A 16,575-nucleotide genomic window follows, 5' to 3' on the forward strand; every position below is an offset into this window, starting at 1 on the left:
TTTTTTTTTGGTAATCTGCGCAGGCTTGTCTTGCCCTGCCAAACCGGAAGGAGTATTTTTGGAACAGAAATACTCCTTCAAACGTACAACTTAATTTTTGAAACTTTGTCCATGTTTAGCATGGGAATCCAACTCTTTAACAGTGTAAAAAACTCAGCATGCATGAAATAGCATTTCACCCCCCCCCCCCCCTTTAAGAAAAATGTTAGAATTATATAATAGAGTACGGGAGGAAGGAAGACTTCCGAACGTTTGGAAAGAAGCAGTTATAGTACCTATAAGAAAGCCAGGAAAAGATCCATCAATACCCTCTAATTATAGACCGATAGCTCTTACATCGGACTTCTGTACAAATAATGGAAAGGATGATAACGGAAATGTTGACATATTATTTGGGGAAAAAAGTGGTTTTAGAAAAGGAATAGGAACAATGGATTCTATCGTATGTTTAAAAAATTAAATTAGGAAAGCGCAGATAAATAAAGAGTCCGTAATAGCAATAATTTTGGATTTCGAGAAGGCTTATGATATGATGTGGAGAGAGGGATTTTTGATCAAATTAAAAATGATGAATATAGGTGGAAGAATTTACAATTTGATGAAATATTTTTTGGGGAACAGAAGCATCCAGGTGCAAATAGGGAATGAAGTGCCAAATACATAAGTTCACTATTGTTTTCCATAATGATAAATTATGTATTTAATAAAGTAGAACCAGATATAGGTAGATGGAAAGAGGGAAGGAATATTTTATATATATAAATAGGAGGGATATGAATGGGGATTTAAATTCTCAGTGGAGAAAAGTAAAACAGTAATTTTCTCTAGGAAGAGGGTTCTTCCAGAAGCAAGTTTGAAGATGTATGAGAAATCATTAGAAAGGGTGAAGAAGTATTAAAATATCTGCAGAGGAAATGCAAGTAAATAACATCAAGATGAGTCCAACAGTTGTTACTCAAGAATATGAACCATTGGTTTATGTAACACCTCAAGTAGATTTATATTTGTTGGAGGTTAAAAAAACTGAAAGAGAAGCTGAATTGTCATCCGCTTTTACAATATACACCAGAATTCAATACCCTCGGCATTAACAAGTGTATATACAGATGGATCAAAAGATCCAGAAAGTCAAATAATTGGGGCTGCTTTTTTAATTTAATAAACAAAGTAAGTCATAATATAAGATGTGTAGGTAAGTCAAGAAAAGAAGAGGTTATCTTTAACAGGATATTATTAGGGCATTCAAACTTAAATAGCAGTCTTAAAATAAAATGAAAATATGTAAATGCGTTATGTGAACAATGTCATGTTGAAGAAACAATACCTCATGTATTACTTGAATGTAGTAAGTATGAATGGGTAAGAGGAAAAATTATAGTAGAAACAAGGAAAAATGGAATTCAGGATATTAATTTTAAGGTTTTAATAAAATGGGCAAGTGAAATAAGTAGCAAAATATTCTTTGATCTTATAAGAGAGACGGGGTTGTTATACAATTTAGAACTCTGTTCCACAATCCGGAGCAGAAGGTGGCGGTAATGCACCTATTTTACGTTGGTGGCAGTCGCCGTTAAAAACCAAGAAGAAGAAGGAACCAAAGTCACACAAGCCTTGTTTCCACGCGAGCCAGCCCTTTACATCGGACTTCTGAGGGCAATGCATGGGGCACTGTCATATGCAAGGAAAACACAGAGCTGTGGCGATCAAACATGTGGATCGCAAAACGCCTCCTGACCTCCATCTTCCTCAAAGGTAATAAAAAATATTAATTTGTTGTAAAGATTTAAGGTATGAAATTCAATTAGAACTAGCCCTTGCAGTGTCAATATTAAGAAATAATTTTTATTAAATCTGTGTATTTATTTATTTATTATGTTTTTGTTGAATAATGTTTCTTAGCTGGGACTTAAAAGTCTAATATCTAACTGAGCTGAATAATGACACTTGTATTCTGTGGAGCTGCCTTATAGCTGAAATTTGATTTTGGTTTGACTTCTAATGTGCATGCATGTTTGTTTGATTATTTTCTAACTAAATCATCATTACAGGACATTACAGTCTGTTCTGTCGCCTCCCGAGTTCCTTGCCTAAATATGAGCTCAGATTTTTGCACTGCACCTGCTGCAGAAGGAACAGAACCATGATCTGTGGACTTGACTCCTTGAATGCACCTGTTTCCTCTGAATTATGCCAAGAAAAGGACAAACCCTTGGACTCGTGTTATACCGCAGAGCAGCGTGCTGTCATCCTCCAGCGCCTCAATACAGCCACAGAGTCAGAACTGGAACAGGTCAAATTGCTACGAGGACGGAAAGCTGTTAACATTGTCAAACACAGAACCGCACATGGACCATTCAACAGTCTAGAGAGTGTCATGAATGTACCCTTACTGAAACACAAGAGTGCTGTCATAGTCTTTAACTCTATCCTTAACCCAGCAAACAAGAAAGAGAGGAAAAAGGGAAAAGTCCATCTGGCTAAATTTATAAGACCTGAAGTTGACCGAGCTCTGTTGGAGGTGAGGCAAATCTGTTTAAACCACTACATTTAATAGCTTTGAGTTTTTGTTCTGTGCTTTGTTTTATTTTTGATTTTTTTTTGCAGGATGCAAGCTCCATAGTGTCCATTGTTTGTGGTACTAATAAAATTGCATGGACACACATGGATCGTGCAAGGACTGTCTTAGACTGGCAGCAAGCGGAGTGCAAAAGTTTTATGAAAGGAATGTACATGGCATCCGATTATTTGGAAGATGTGAGTTAATCAATTAAGCATTTTATATTCACAATACCATATTTGCAATTTCTTTTAAGAAAGCAAACCAGCAACCCTTGTAGTTTGAAGAAAGATCCTTTACTTTATTACTGTGACAGATCTGAGTCAAAGTTATTATTGAAAAGAAAAAGCTGTAGGGGCAGTTCTGTGCATTGGTTGTTGAATGGATTGAGGCAGATCTGAATGCAAGCTTGCAGTCGATAGCAATAAGGGGCAAATCAAATCATAAAATGATTTAGGCAAGTTTCATTGAATATCCAATTATGACATTTTGATTAAAAATGATTAGGTCAAAACTATAAAAATGAAACCCATAGATAGATGAATTGTTCACAATAAGATCTGTATATATTTCTTTATTCAGCTGAACACAATAGAAGATATTTTGAAAACCTTCTGTATAGACTAGAGCATCTTATTTGATAGTGAATTTGCACTGGAATAACAAGTGATCATACTTAAGATGTATATTCTTTGTCAACCCTAGATCTCCACGGTTATTTCAAGCTTTCCTCCTGCTGACTTTTTTTTGGTGGAGAAGCCAGGCATCTCTCCCCAGAATACGTCCCTTTATCCAGTCTTGGTCCATCTCCGAACAGTAGAGGCCATGCTATTTGCTTTACTCACTCCAGTGAGGGAACCAGGAAGCCCCCCAAAAGTCCTTAACATGATGCGCACAGCTGTTGGCCGCCATTTCAACTTAATAGTGGGAGATTGTCGGACAAGTGGAGCGGAGACAGTGAGGAAGATGATGACGGAGTCTGTGATAAAACAAGATCCACGTGTTCTTTTTCCTCATGATTTGGTGTTAAAGCACAGAAACTCCTTTCAGATGAGTAGTAGGAACAGAGGGGAAGAGCTATGTGATGCTCTCCTGCAAGCTGTTGCGTTTTTCGAACTCCTGCGGGAGTGAATCATTACTGATTGGCTTTTTCTCATTTGTTGGGCATTGGAGCTCGTTCTCCCTTTCACTGAGTAAAGTTTTGTTCAATGCTTTCTCTGAAACAAAGACTATATATATTAAAATTAATTTGTTGCTTGTACCTGACACAGGATTTGATTTTTCTATTTCTCGGTGTTAAACTAGAACCTAGTCAGTGTTGAGGAGAAACTTTAAAAATGCATGCTAAATAAATTCTACAGTAACACTATATTATAGCAATGTTAAAGAGGGATAGTTGACCCCAAAATGAAAATTCTGTCGTCATTTACTCACCCTCAAATTGTTTCTGTATGAGCTCCGTTCTTTGTTAAATATTATCTTGAAGAAACCCTTAATGACTTAAGGGTGAGAAAATGAAGACAACTTTCTTTTGGGGGAACTATCCTGCCACTCTAAATTTTATTTCATGAGTTTGCCTCCCCATCCAGTCCTGATGGTTAGTGGTAAACAAACTTGGCTTGTTGTCCTCATTGGAAGCTTGGCTTGAGCTCCAAGCTCAAATCCCAACATTGCAGTACTACCTAGAGAGAGAATAACAAAAATAGAGGAGGAGATGGGGAGGTGGAGGGATGCCGGAAGAATACGCTGGGAAGGCAAAGTGAGTGCTGCTAATATAGGCTAGTAATGATGATTGCCGTCCGGGACTGAATTATTATGCTCCTCCTGAACCTACTTTTGTAACTTCATGCAATATTTAACTCTTGGTCCTTGCTGCACTTCTCTACCAACTAATTACAGTGTTTCCTGGATCTGGATCCCCCCCAACTCTGCACATTTGTATATCTCCCTAATAAAACACTCTTGATTCAATGCATTAGCTTGTTAGTAGGAACTTCAAGACCTGAAATGGTTGTGCCATATGCAGGAAACATCCAAAATATGTACTGTTAGGGGTACGTCGGGACAAAATAATGTGAACATCTATTATTATAGGGGTAAATATTATTTGTGTAGGTTACAGTGAAACATTTTTATATTCTCCAAGTTCTACATAAGCATAGTTTATGTTCTGTACAAGCATCACATAAGTGAACTATCCTGTTAAGGAGAACTGACAGTTGGTTAAAAATAATTGAATATGTGGAATTGAAAGTGAATTTAATTTGCTTAATGAGAATGTCATTTAAGTGCATTTCAGGTACTTTCCACTGCTAATGAGAAAAATATATCTCTTTATTTTCCAAAAATAAATGATCTAGCATACAAATATTTCTGTGACTCTACAATCTATAAACACAAGTCACACTCATGTCACAATACAGTAAACAGTTTAGAAGTTATGGAGGATTTTCTAAAGCAGTATGTCAATCACAAATCAGGGGAAATCCAAGGCCATGAATTCCAGCAAGCTTCTGGGCAGGTGAAGGCTTGAGAGGTAGTGTGAATGTCTGAATGTGAGAGACAAATAAAAATATTTTTTAAATCACATAAATTGAACAAATATCAAATTAAAGAATTACTGTATATACATTTTATATTAAGCACTAGAACTTTCCTTTCAAAATACCTTAAAGAGCACTGTTCTTTAGCTTTCTCAGCTCTGCAGATTGAACGCATAGTGGGCAGGTAGTCCATGGAAAGAACATGTTTATTACTATGACAATAGAACTTTTTGCTGGAGATCAGATTGGATACTATCTCATTGCGCTTCTGGACACCACTGTAAAAAGTCGGAATCAGACACAACAAAAAATGAGTATACATAATATACACAATGATGAAGTTAAAGCTTCGTTAATATTTTAATTTAAAATACACACCTAGGTTCACAGAATTTGCATTGACACAATCTGAGTTTTTTGTTGTCAGATGGCAGAGACGGGGCATAAATCATTTGTTCCCATTTCTCTGAAGACAACTCCTTCCTTAGTTTAGCAGCTTCCGTCCAGATCCCAGAGAGTTCAGTCCGACACTGATGGAAACCCAGACCTTCCACAATGCCCAATATCTGTGATGAATTCTCATAACTTTGTCCGATCTGCTCCTCTCTTGGTAAGTCCAATAAGCCATCCTTCAATGAGGCGCCCATCCAACTATGAGGTTCCGACTTACAAAGTCCAGTTCCTCTGACAGATGGTCTTTGTAAATAAGCATCCAAAAAAGACATGTTTTCAAAAAACTTTGCAATGCACACCATGTGCTGAAAAACCAGAACAAATGATTCATCTTGTCCATGGACATCTGATTTGGAAGCCAAATGTTTTGTTTGTTTTGAAGGGGCTGAGGACTTATCAGATGCATCCGAAGAGAAAAGTTTGAGATGTGGGTTAGAAAAAGTTTTTGGTTCACAAGATGACAAATGTTTTTTTCTTCTGCATTTAGAGAGCCTGTCTGGTCTAACCTCACGTACATTTGTGGAGGTCTTTAACAAGTCTTTGATTGCCTTTTCTTCTTTCGTCTTGTGATTTATTGACTGTTTCTGATAAGAAGATTGAAAATAGAAGTGTGGAGAAAAGAGACTTTCGATGTTAGAGTACAATAGACCTGCTCCCATTTTCTCTTCCAGGATCTCCAGATACCTGCTGTTTTCCAACTCAGTCCAGGATTCACACTGGGTAATTTAAAACAGATAGCATGCATCGATTTCAGCTTATGAATCAGTGCAAGTGGTTTACTAGCTTTGTGACACTATCAGCAAAGTGTTGTCCACCTTTATGCTTATTAATGTAAAGATCCACCCACTTAAAGGGGTATAGTTCACCCAAAAAATTACTCACCCTCATATCGTCCCACATATGAATTTCTTTCATCAAATAAACAGAAAAATAATACAATAAATATTGATGCTCCAAACTTCTGAAGCAAAGCAGTAGGTGTGTGTAAATATATATATTTTTTAACTATAAACCATGGCTTCCAGCCAATTGGTCTATATGCTTTATTTAGAGGGTAAAGTCCGCTTGATGTAAACGTAACAGTGTCGTGAAGCTCATGTGAGATGTAACACTACAGTGTGACATTATAGAGATGGATTATATTTCAAAAGAAATTTGTGAAAGAAAATCACAGATCTGAGATAGATGACATGTGAAGTGACCAACGACAGTTAAATTTGTGGGTAAATATTTTAAACTGATAATGCCATAATAATACACCAAGACTTTGGCCCAATCCCAATTCTACCCCTACCTCTTCGCTCTTCCCCTTTCCAAAAACTTTCCGAATTTTTTTTTTTTTGAAGGGCTATCTGGCCCTTCTCCTTATCCCTACCCCTCCAACCAAAAGATAATCAAGACACCCCTACCCCGTGAACGTGTGAAGATTATCTTTTGGTTGGAGGGGTAGGGGTAAGGAGAAGGGCCAGATAGCCCTTCAAAAAAAAAAGTTTCGGGACCACACTTCAAACGAAGGGGTATGAATTATCTCGGCAACATGGCTGCTATGGTGAACAAAAAGACACATAATGTAAGCTTTTTTTGGCATAAATAAAGATTTTAACGAAAAGTAATCATTTGTTTTATGTTCCATTCAATTGTGAGTTCATATTAACGTCCATGTTACTCAAAGAAATGTTTGCAAAAAAAATCGCTAATATTTGCTTACGTCATATCATTACAGACTGCATGATAGTGCCACAGCGTATGTCTGATCAGGGCGATAAATGCCGTAGACATTGATGGGGGCTAATCCACCCAATAATTAGAAATCGCTTAACCATTTTCTCAAATATTGCTTATTCGAGAGAGAAAGACAGAGAAATGGAAGTTGCCATTGTATCCTCTTGTCGCTGGAAAATATAAGGTAGCGATTCAGTATTTAAACTGTATTTAATAAAAGTCGTGGCACAGCGTTGGTCGACAAGTTTATTTTCTCCTGGATGTGTGAGCTACACGATTTCTGATATGTGTGTGTGTCAGTAAACAGCTCATTAATACAGAACGATAATTAAAGGCTCTAATGCACACCAGCATATGTGTTTATTGTAAGAGCTAAATGACGAATGACGTGTGATGGCATAGTAGTGGTGTCCCAATCCTTAGGGGAATATTTTCTTCCCCACCCCTTGACACTCTGTTTCAAGGGACAAGGGGTATAAAAGAGAATTGGGATTGGGCCTTTCAGGTGTATCATAAACTTGTCAGTTGGATACACTTCCACAGTGCAGTGTTACTATACTAGCAAATAAAAAAAAAAACATATGGGCAAGATGTTGTAATCTAATATTCTATATTGCTATTAAGATTTAAGAGAGCAGCAACACGCAACATTGATCTAACACATGATCATGCAAAACAAAAACTTCTGGAGACTGACAACTGTTTGCATCTCTATAATTTCATGTGAAGAAAATTTAAAGTAGTAAATAAATATTAGTCTGACTCACTTTGAGAATGTTCTTGAGAATTTGCAGTTCTGTGCTCCCTCCACCGCTACAGGCCCAGAGCTGAAGCTGGAGAATACTCTGTCTGATATCCCCTTTATTCTGACACAGCAAAAAGGCCACGTCCTCTGGATCGGTCCTCGTGTTCTCCACCACACACAAACACTGCAGATAGCTCCTGATGGTCTCCTAAGTTTAAAATGATACATAATATTATAACTTCAAATAAATATGCAATTATTTGAAATAACAACAATGCTGTCAGATTACAGCTAATTTTAACAAATGCACACCAACTGTGGCATTAAAAGGTGAACAGTAGTTTTCGATGTATTTGGCGTACAATAATATCTGCTTTCAAATATTGGTTTTTCTCACCAGTGAAGGAGTTTGGAAATGGATTTCATCAAAATGCCCCTTAAGTCTTCCGCTAAATGATGGGTCTACGAACAAGAAACATTTTAACAAACAAATAAATGCTTGAGTGCATTTTATGCAGTAAAGCATTGCTCACCATTGGTTGTCAGGATTATTGGTCTTTTGGTTGTGCTCATGAAAGTCTTAATAGCTGCAAGAAATCCAACATCTTCAGGGAAAATGACATCAACCTGGGGGACACATTTAAAGGGTTAGTTGCCCAAAAATGAAAATTCTGTCATTAATTACTTACCCTCATGTCGTTCTAAACCTGTAAGACCTTCGTTCATCTTCGGGACACAAATTAAGATATTTTGATGCATCCTGAGAGCCCTCTGACCCTCTCATAGACAGCACCCTCCCATGGATACTACATTACCGATGTCCTTGCTATGTTTCTGGACCTTGATCATCAAGGTCCAGAAACATAGCAAGGACATCGTTAATGTAATCCATGTGACATCAGGTGTTCAACTATAATTTTACGAATCTATAAGAATACTTACTGTGCACATCTTCAGGGGATAGTCAGCAAAATGGGGCTAGGGTGACGTGGAGATGAATTTTTCAATAAAGTTGTTTTGTTTCTTTTTCTTTTGCGCAGAAACGGTGTTCTCATAGCTTCGTAAAATTGCGGTTGTCACATGGATTACTTTACTTATGTCCTTGCTATGTTTCTGGACCTTGATCATGGTGGTATCCTTGTTATCTATGGGACAACCCATAAGCCCCCAGATTCCATCAAAAATATCTTAATCTGTGTTCCAAAGATGAACGGAGGTGTTTCGGGGTTTCGAACGACATGAGGTTGAATAATTAATGACAATTTTCCTTTTTGGGTAAACCTTCCTTTTAACACTGGCAGCACATTAAAAACTTGTGTCAACAAGTAAAAAGGAGTTTAAATCAGCAAAACCAGTTATTTATACTAACAGACTATTTATTCATTAAGTCTGATGCTTTATAATCATTTAACACAGCAAATATACAAATCATGAAGTGTTATGTAATCCATTTCAGCTTCCCCATTATCATTCTTACCTCCTCAAATAGTATAAGTGACATGGGGACTGTTCGGCTCTGTCCAAGTGAAGTAGGACATGTTGATTCTTGATCACCTTGTCTTTTGTCCTTAAAACCAGACATTGATTTCTGAAGTCCATCTGGTTTCAGTTTGCCAGCTGTTGTAATTACATTTGTGATGAATAAATCAAAATAATAAATCACAATTGTTTATTTATACTATCCACTATATGCTCCACTATATAGTACACTTACCATGTATATAACGTTCAGGACCATCAGAGGTTTTACCTACAGACTTTTTGCTACTCAACTTGAAAAAGCGAGTTAGTTTTACTGGCTGTGGTTTAGTGCCTAGACGGGAAATGCTAGGAGAACGAGAACTAGAACTAGTTTTCCTTAGATGATGATTCATATTGCCTTTCTTGCCTGTGGAAAAAAGAAGATATAGTAAATGTTTTCAAAATTATTTAGATTCAATACACAAAATAAATGATATTTTTACTGATGTTTAATGTATATGAGAATCTATGAGACTCCATTTATACATTTTGTGCAAAAAAAGTGTTAACTAATTAAACAAGAATATATATAATCTAAGAAGTTCACTCACAAGGTGGATCAGATTTAATTTTGCTTAGATTAATGATTTCAGATTTGAGGGTTTTCATTTTCTGAATGTCCACCTGATGAGACTGAGTTGCTTCTGTCAGCTGGGAGAGTATGAGACGCCCACAGCGCAGAACTGAGCTATTCACCTCAAACACCTAGGAGACCAAAAAATAGAGGAAAATAAAATTAAGGCTGGTTTAACAGACAGTCAGAACTTTACTTGGTGTAATATTTGTAATAGCATCGATATAAAGAGAACATTGGACTGAGACCTTGAATCCCAACTCTTGTGCACAGGCATACACAGCAGCCGTTTTGCCCACTCCTGATGGACCAATCATGAGCACTGTGTTACACAGCTCCTGTTCATGGCCTATGGATACAGTATCACCTTCAAAATCACCACAGTCCCATGACTCTACAGGTAAAGAGATTTGTACACATTTATCAGTTTTAGAAATTAAAGAAGAAAAAAATTTATTGACATATTGCATGTAATATCATATACTGTTATTTCAATAACTGCATGTGTTCAATATGGACAATTTCATTACCATGACTATTTTCTATCTTCATCCTCCTTTCTTCTTGTCTTCTTCTCCTCTCCTCTGTGTCTGCTCTTATTTTCCATTCTTTCAACCAGCTGCCATTGGAGAAATTAACAAAATGAAAGACACTTCTCTATGCCAATATTGTCTAGTATATTAATAATTGGCCATTGTTATCATTATTTGTAAAATGCTTAACATTATTATTTTTATTTTAAGTGACAATTTTAGAAAGTTTCTCTAGAACAGTGGTTCTCAAGCTTTGACTTTAAGGCCCTTATTGTCTACAAACATTATTTGTGTGTGTGTGTGTGTGTGTTCGATTTAAATGAGTAACTAGTCATTTTTATTTATATAGCGATTTAATGTAATTTTGTATATTCTATTAAAAAAAAATCCAGAATTTCTGAGGCCAATAGTGGGTTTAGAAGGTCTAGAACAGCAGTTCTTAATCCTGGTCCTCGTGAACCCCCACTCTGCACTTTCTCTATGTTTCTCTTACCGCTTCAGGGGTTTGTTACATTCAACTGTAAGTGCCCTGCGAAGTGGACATCACAGGATATTCTTCCATGATTCCAGTTCAAAAGAATTGTATATGTTCCATTCAAAGTGTATACAATGTGCAGGATGTGACTTCTATGCAAATATCATGATTACGGTTAAATAACCCTTCATACTTCTGGAGTAAGTTTTGTCTGTGTGGAGACGCTGCAAACCATGGTGTAGTGCAAATCTGTTTTTAAGTGAAGTAAACTTCAGCCGAATTCCTGTGTGCAGGGAGTAGAGAACAGTGAACACTACGTAGGGAACATGTCAACTGGAACACAGTTCATTCATGGAGCTCTCTTCTAAATCAGGTGTGTTAAACAAAAGAGACATTCAAAATATGCAGAGGTCGCGAGGACCAGGATTAAGAACTGCAGGTCTAGAATAAACACGTTTATGGGTTCATTATTCCATCAATTACCAGGCTATACAACAACCATCGGGCATTAAAGCAGCAACACCTTTCACCTGTGTAGTTGCCCTACTGATGCGGAGTTGCCAATGACTTCACTAGACTGTTGAGGCTGATATTTGTCTGTCCAGAGAACATCCTCTCTTCGTAGTTGACTAGGCCATGGGTACTGATGAGCAGATTCATTCTGCACTGGTTCAGTGACTACAGCACAGAATCTAGGTGGTTGTTGCCTCCGTTTTGTTCGGCTCAGTCTGTTTCTGTACTTTGCATGAGAGGGGACCAAACCATCTGAAAATTGTTCAAAGTGCAACTTATCGGCAGAAACGGAGTCTTTATTTGTCCTGTGACGTTTGTATGTCCTGCCACAGGTCTGTTCCTCCAACTCTTGTTTTCTCTTTTTCTGGTCAGAAGCTGAAGGATGCTTGGAATCATCAGTTTCATCTGCTTCTGAAAATAAATGGCAGACTAAGAAGTCCAACATGGGGGGAAAAAAAATACTTTCACAAAATATATTAAGTATATTATAGTAAAATCATGTCAGATCTTTTTATACCATTAGTGTAATATTGTACCAGTATGCACACCCTTTTGTATGTACTCCAAATCTTACTAAGAAAAATTTTAATCCTCTGGTCATTATTTAAGTAATTCTGATTAACCCTCAATAACAATCAGCTATTTCAATAAGATTTTTTTTGCATCGTTTGGTCACATTTTATTGGCTTGGATTTTTCATACCCAGGGTAAGTACAATATAAAGACCTACGTCTGTTACCTCCTCTTTTAAATATTTAGAGGTTAAGCTGAGAACAGTTTTTTGTTCTTAAAATACATTTTTATTTTCCTACCAAAAGCAGAAATATCCTCCTTAGGTGCAGTTCTCTTCCTCAGGAGAAGAGTGAAGAACCTGTGGACAGGAAACTGCAAATTGAGTATCTGAATCTCTTCCAGCAACTCACTGCTCATTTCATTGCCAAATTCATTTCTCCATCCAGATTTCTGAGGGGAAAAAAAGACAAAAACTTGAGCAATCAAATTATTCTACTGCACGCCATAAAATAATGATATAAATGTATCATATGTATGTTTTACATACACTGTTTAATTATTTTGATACAAATGTCAAGAAAGTGAGCCTTGCCACCTAACCCAGTGGTCCTCGACAATTTTGACCCAAAGTTGCAGTTGTCCAACACAATACTGAAATGTAATATATTAAATGAATTAACCACAATTAATCTCGGTATTTAATAAGTTGTTCCTCAACAAAACAATGGGTATTAAGGCAAAACAAAGAAATATGATTTGATTTCCTTTTACATTTCATTAAGAGTTATTTTTTTAGCATATTCATACATGAATAATTTAAATGTAAGATTTAAATGTAAAGTAATCCTGCAGCCCATTGGAAGTTCGAAGCCCTGTTTGAGAACTGCTGACCAAACACAAAATAATGTCATCGGTCTGATTAATATGGGTAACTGACATTTACTGAAAGTCATTTAAGTCACCTTAAACTTTAGTTTTAAAACTATTTCCAAATTTAAAACTTCTTCTGACAATAATAAAAACTACATTGCTACAACAGCTACATTGAAAATGATGAATACATATACAGTAGTTGATTCTTGTCTCTTATATTAGCAAAGCAGATTTAAGCAAACCCACCATTTCTCTGAGGGGGCTGCCACAGATGCGCTGAGTAGCCGGATGAGGGATGAGAGTCAGGGCTTGGCCAGTACCATGTTTAGTGCTCTGTATTTGTCCAATGTTAATTTTCACCTCTGGCAGATCCAGTAGGTCCTTGTCACTGGTGTTTATTCGTAAACAGCTGGGCAACCCCTCTTTATCAGCTCTAAAACAATCAATGTCTTTTAAGCTTTTGTCACTTGAGCCATGTTCTCTCCCTGCAGGAATGGGGACGAACTGCAAACTCATATTGCTGCTCATCATCTTTAATGCCAGTTTACTGAATTTCATATATCCCTCGTTTTGCATTTGAGAAACTTTTTGCAGCGTTTGAGAATGGTGTTCTTCTTTTCTTACGCTTTCTGTGAGAAGATCTAATGATGCAGGAGGAAGAGCTGAATTGTCTCCATTGCCAGCAACGTTAGGAGCATCTGTAAATAATTTTCCTTTACGGTTATTTAGAATATCATCACAAATTGACCAGGACTCGGTGGCCTTAGTTACATGAGTGGGAGTTTTTCCGTAGCCAGTGAAATCCTCCGATCTTGTTTGTGTTTTCGCTCGTTTTAGCCTGTTGTGTTTTGGATGTACCTGCGTTTTGATTCTGCTGTCCGTCTCTAACATTATTAGGTTCTCCGAATAAAAGGTCCTTCTGTCGGAGACACTTCCGGAAGAGTTCTTGATTCTAGTGTGCTCAGATAGAAAGAATCGTGTCTCCATTTTGCCATCGATATAATTATCCATTTCTAAAATAAGCACTGCAGCAAATAGCAGTCAGCAGTGCTATCTTGAAATATCGTTGTTCCCTGTTGCATTTTCTGGCTTTTGACAAAGTCATAACTCTATATTACCTAAGAATAGAGAACACGTTTTGTGCCTTATAGCACTTTTTAAATCACTGGACCTAAATATTTGTAGTAGTATAACTGTTTAAAATCTCGCGCCTAGCACAAGGGCGCTTGCTCGCGAGTTGCATCAATCAGATTCATTCTCACGTATGACGTCCTTCTTCTTCTTCTTCTGTTGAGTTTTATGGCAGTTTACAAACAAAGTGTATTACCGCCATCTGCTGGACTGAGGTGCATTTTGGGTTTTTAAAGAAACTGAATAAAGCAAAAAATAAAATAAAAAAATTCTAAATCCTACATGCTAACTGTGTATCTTTGATGAATGCTACTATAGAGCTATTTATGCTTCCTGACCTGGGCTCTGCCAGTAATGTTTCCAAGGAGAATACTTTCTTAGCTGTATTAACTGCCCTTTTCAGTATTTCTCTTTCCCTATTAAACCTTCTACATCTTAAAAGGACATGCTCCACATCTTCTCTCTCTCCACAAACCTCACAATTCCCAGATGGATGTTTCTTTATGATAAATCAATTGCTATTTAAACCAGTGTGTCCTATTCGTAATCTGTTAAACCAAACCTCCTCCTGTCTATTTGTGTAACTGGTCCTTTTCCTTGATATTTCTTGTTGTAATTTATATAAATGTCTACCCCTCCTCTCCTGATCCCACTCAGACTGCCACATTGCATTCATTTTTTGTTTGATTATTACCTTTATCTCTGACTTACAAAGTGGAACATTTATTTGAATTTCCTCTTCTTTTGTTGCCTCTTTTGCAAGTTTGTCAGCTTGTTCATTCCCTTCTAAACCTTTTTGTGTGGGGACCCATACAAACTGCACTATTGTTCCCTGTTGATTAATTGTAAACATGATTTGATTGATTTCATTCAGGAGGTCCTGTCTACACCCTGATTCACCATTCTGAATAGATGTTAATGATGACATAGAATCAGAGCAGATAACAGCTTTAAGGAGCCTAGCCTCTTCTAGCCATTGCAATGCAATGATAATGGCTACCATCTCCGCAGTATAGATAGATAAATGATCAGTAGTTCGCTTTTTGATATATATCTCTGATTCAGGAATATGCACCCCAATTCCAGTCTTACCCTCAGAATCCTTTGATGCGTCTGTATATATTTTTGCAGTATTGTAACACATATTCTCAATATACTGCCCTACCATATCTTTTGTTTCTATGATTACCCTGGGAGAACAAAACAACCAAGGTGGGGTTATTGCCAGAGGCAAGGTCTTGCTACAATGTATATCCTCTATCTTTAACTGATTTGCTAATCTGTTGGCATCCCACCCAAAGCTACATATCTGCGATCTCCCATATTCCCAACACTCACTTAGGACTTCCTTAGTAGGGTGTGATGCATTATGTCCTTTTAAATTGATCCAATAAGCCATACACAATTTCAGGCGCTGGAGGTTTAATGGCATTTCTTCTGTCTCTACTTGTAGCGCTGGTACAGGAGATGTTCTAAACGCCCCACTACATACTCTTAGACTTTTAGCCTGCATTCTGTCCAGTTCTTTGATGCAGATTGGTACACAATACATCCATAATCAAATACTGATCTAATCAAAGCAATATAAATTATTTTAAGGGATGTTCCTGAAGCTCCCCATTTGTACCCTGTTAAACATTTCAAAACATTATTTCCCTTTTTGCATTTTTCCAACATATTTTGGATATGTTCCTTAAACGTTAATTTTACATCAAGCCACACTCCCAGGTACCTAATAGTATTAACTTGCTTTAATTGTTGTCCATATAGCTTTAGTTCTACAGTAGGGTGATTTCTTTTCTTTGAAAAACAGATAACTTGTGTCTTCTCCACTGATAAATGAAAACCCCATTCAATGCCCATTTTTCAACCTTGTTAATAGCTAGTTGCATCTTAGCTGTAATGTTTTCTATATTACGCCCTCTTACCCACAAAGCTCCATCATCAGCATATAATGCTGTTTATTCTCATATCTTCTATTGACTCAAATATGTCATTAATCATTAGGTTGAAAAACACTGGACTGCGCACACTGCCCTGAGGTGTCCCATTTTCTATAGAATATGTCTTGGAAACATTAACCCCAACTCTGACTTCAATTGTTCTGTCTTTTAAAAAGTCCCTAATCCAATTGAACATCTTCCCACCTATGTTCATCCTATTCATCTTGATCAATAATCCCTCCTTCCATAGCATATCATATGCTTTTTCTATATCAAACAAAGTAGCCAGAACTACTTCTTTATTATTTTGTGCTTTCCTTATCAGATTCTCCAAACAAACTACAGGGTCCATTGTTGTTCGACCACTGCGGAACCCACTCTGATGTTTAGAGAGTAGATCTTTCTTTTCAACCTCATACATTAACCTCCTAACCACCATTCTTTCCATTAGTTTACATAAATTCGACGTCAATGCAATT

The 16,575-nt window shown here is 37.0% G+C and overlaps 2 protein-coding genes across 5 annotated transcripts; one reads left to right on the forward strand and one right to left on the reverse strand.

The window, feature by feature from the left end:
- Window positions 1-1,509: 1,509 nt before the first annotated feature.
- On the forward strand, window positions 1,510-3,823 carry LOC113098210 (transcription elongation factor, mitochondrial-like). Its single transcript, XM_026263206.1, has 4 exons — window positions 1,510-1,752; window positions 2,049-2,518; window positions 2,605-2,754; window positions 3,263-3,823. The coding sequence occupies exons 1-4, from the start codon at window positions 1,710-1,712 to the stop codon at window positions 3,686-3,688; spliced, it is 1,089 nt and encodes a 362-aa protein (XP_026118991.1). The 5' UTR covers window positions 1,510-1,709; the 3' UTR covers window positions 3,689-3,823.
- A 1,047-nt stretch (window positions 3,824-4,870) lies between these two features.
- On the reverse strand, window positions 4,871-14,278 carry atad5b (ATPase family AAA domain containing 5b). 4 transcript variants are annotated; one of them, XM_026263188.1, is made up of 14 exons: window positions 13,269-14,278; window positions 12,449-12,599; window positions 11,654-12,044; window positions 10,646-10,734; window positions 10,364-10,509; window positions 10,093-10,246; window positions 9,735-9,908; window positions 9,498-9,637; window positions 8,554-8,647; window positions 8,418-8,482; window positions 8,043-8,228; window positions 5,479-6,269; window positions 5,226-5,378; window positions 4,871-5,106 (listed from the first exon to the last, which is right to left on the reverse strand). In XM_026263188.1, exons 1-14 carry the CDS (start codon window positions 14,031-14,033, stop codon window positions 5,034-5,036), a joined length of 3,372 nt encoding a protein of 1,123 aa, XP_026118973.1. In that variant the 5' UTR covers window positions 14,034-14,278; the 3' UTR covers window positions 4,871-5,033. The 4 variants fall into 4 exon arrangements, with proteins under 4 accessions (XP_026118973.1, XP_026118965.1, XP_026118981.1 ...); XM_026263180.1 differs by having other exon boundaries at window positions 11,654-12,047; XM_026263196.1 differs by having other exon boundaries at window positions 5,479-6,137; window positions 11,654-12,065.
- Between the last annotated feature and the right edge of the window lie 2,297 nt (window positions 14,279-16,575).

Source organism: Carassius auratus, chromosome 6 (assembly GCF_003368295.1).
Source record: "Carassius auratus strain Wakin chromosome 6, ASM336829v1, whole genome shotgun sequence".
Classification (NCBI taxonomy): domain Eukaryota; kingdom Metazoa; phylum Chordata; class Actinopteri; order Cypriniformes; family Cyprinidae; genus Carassius; species Carassius auratus.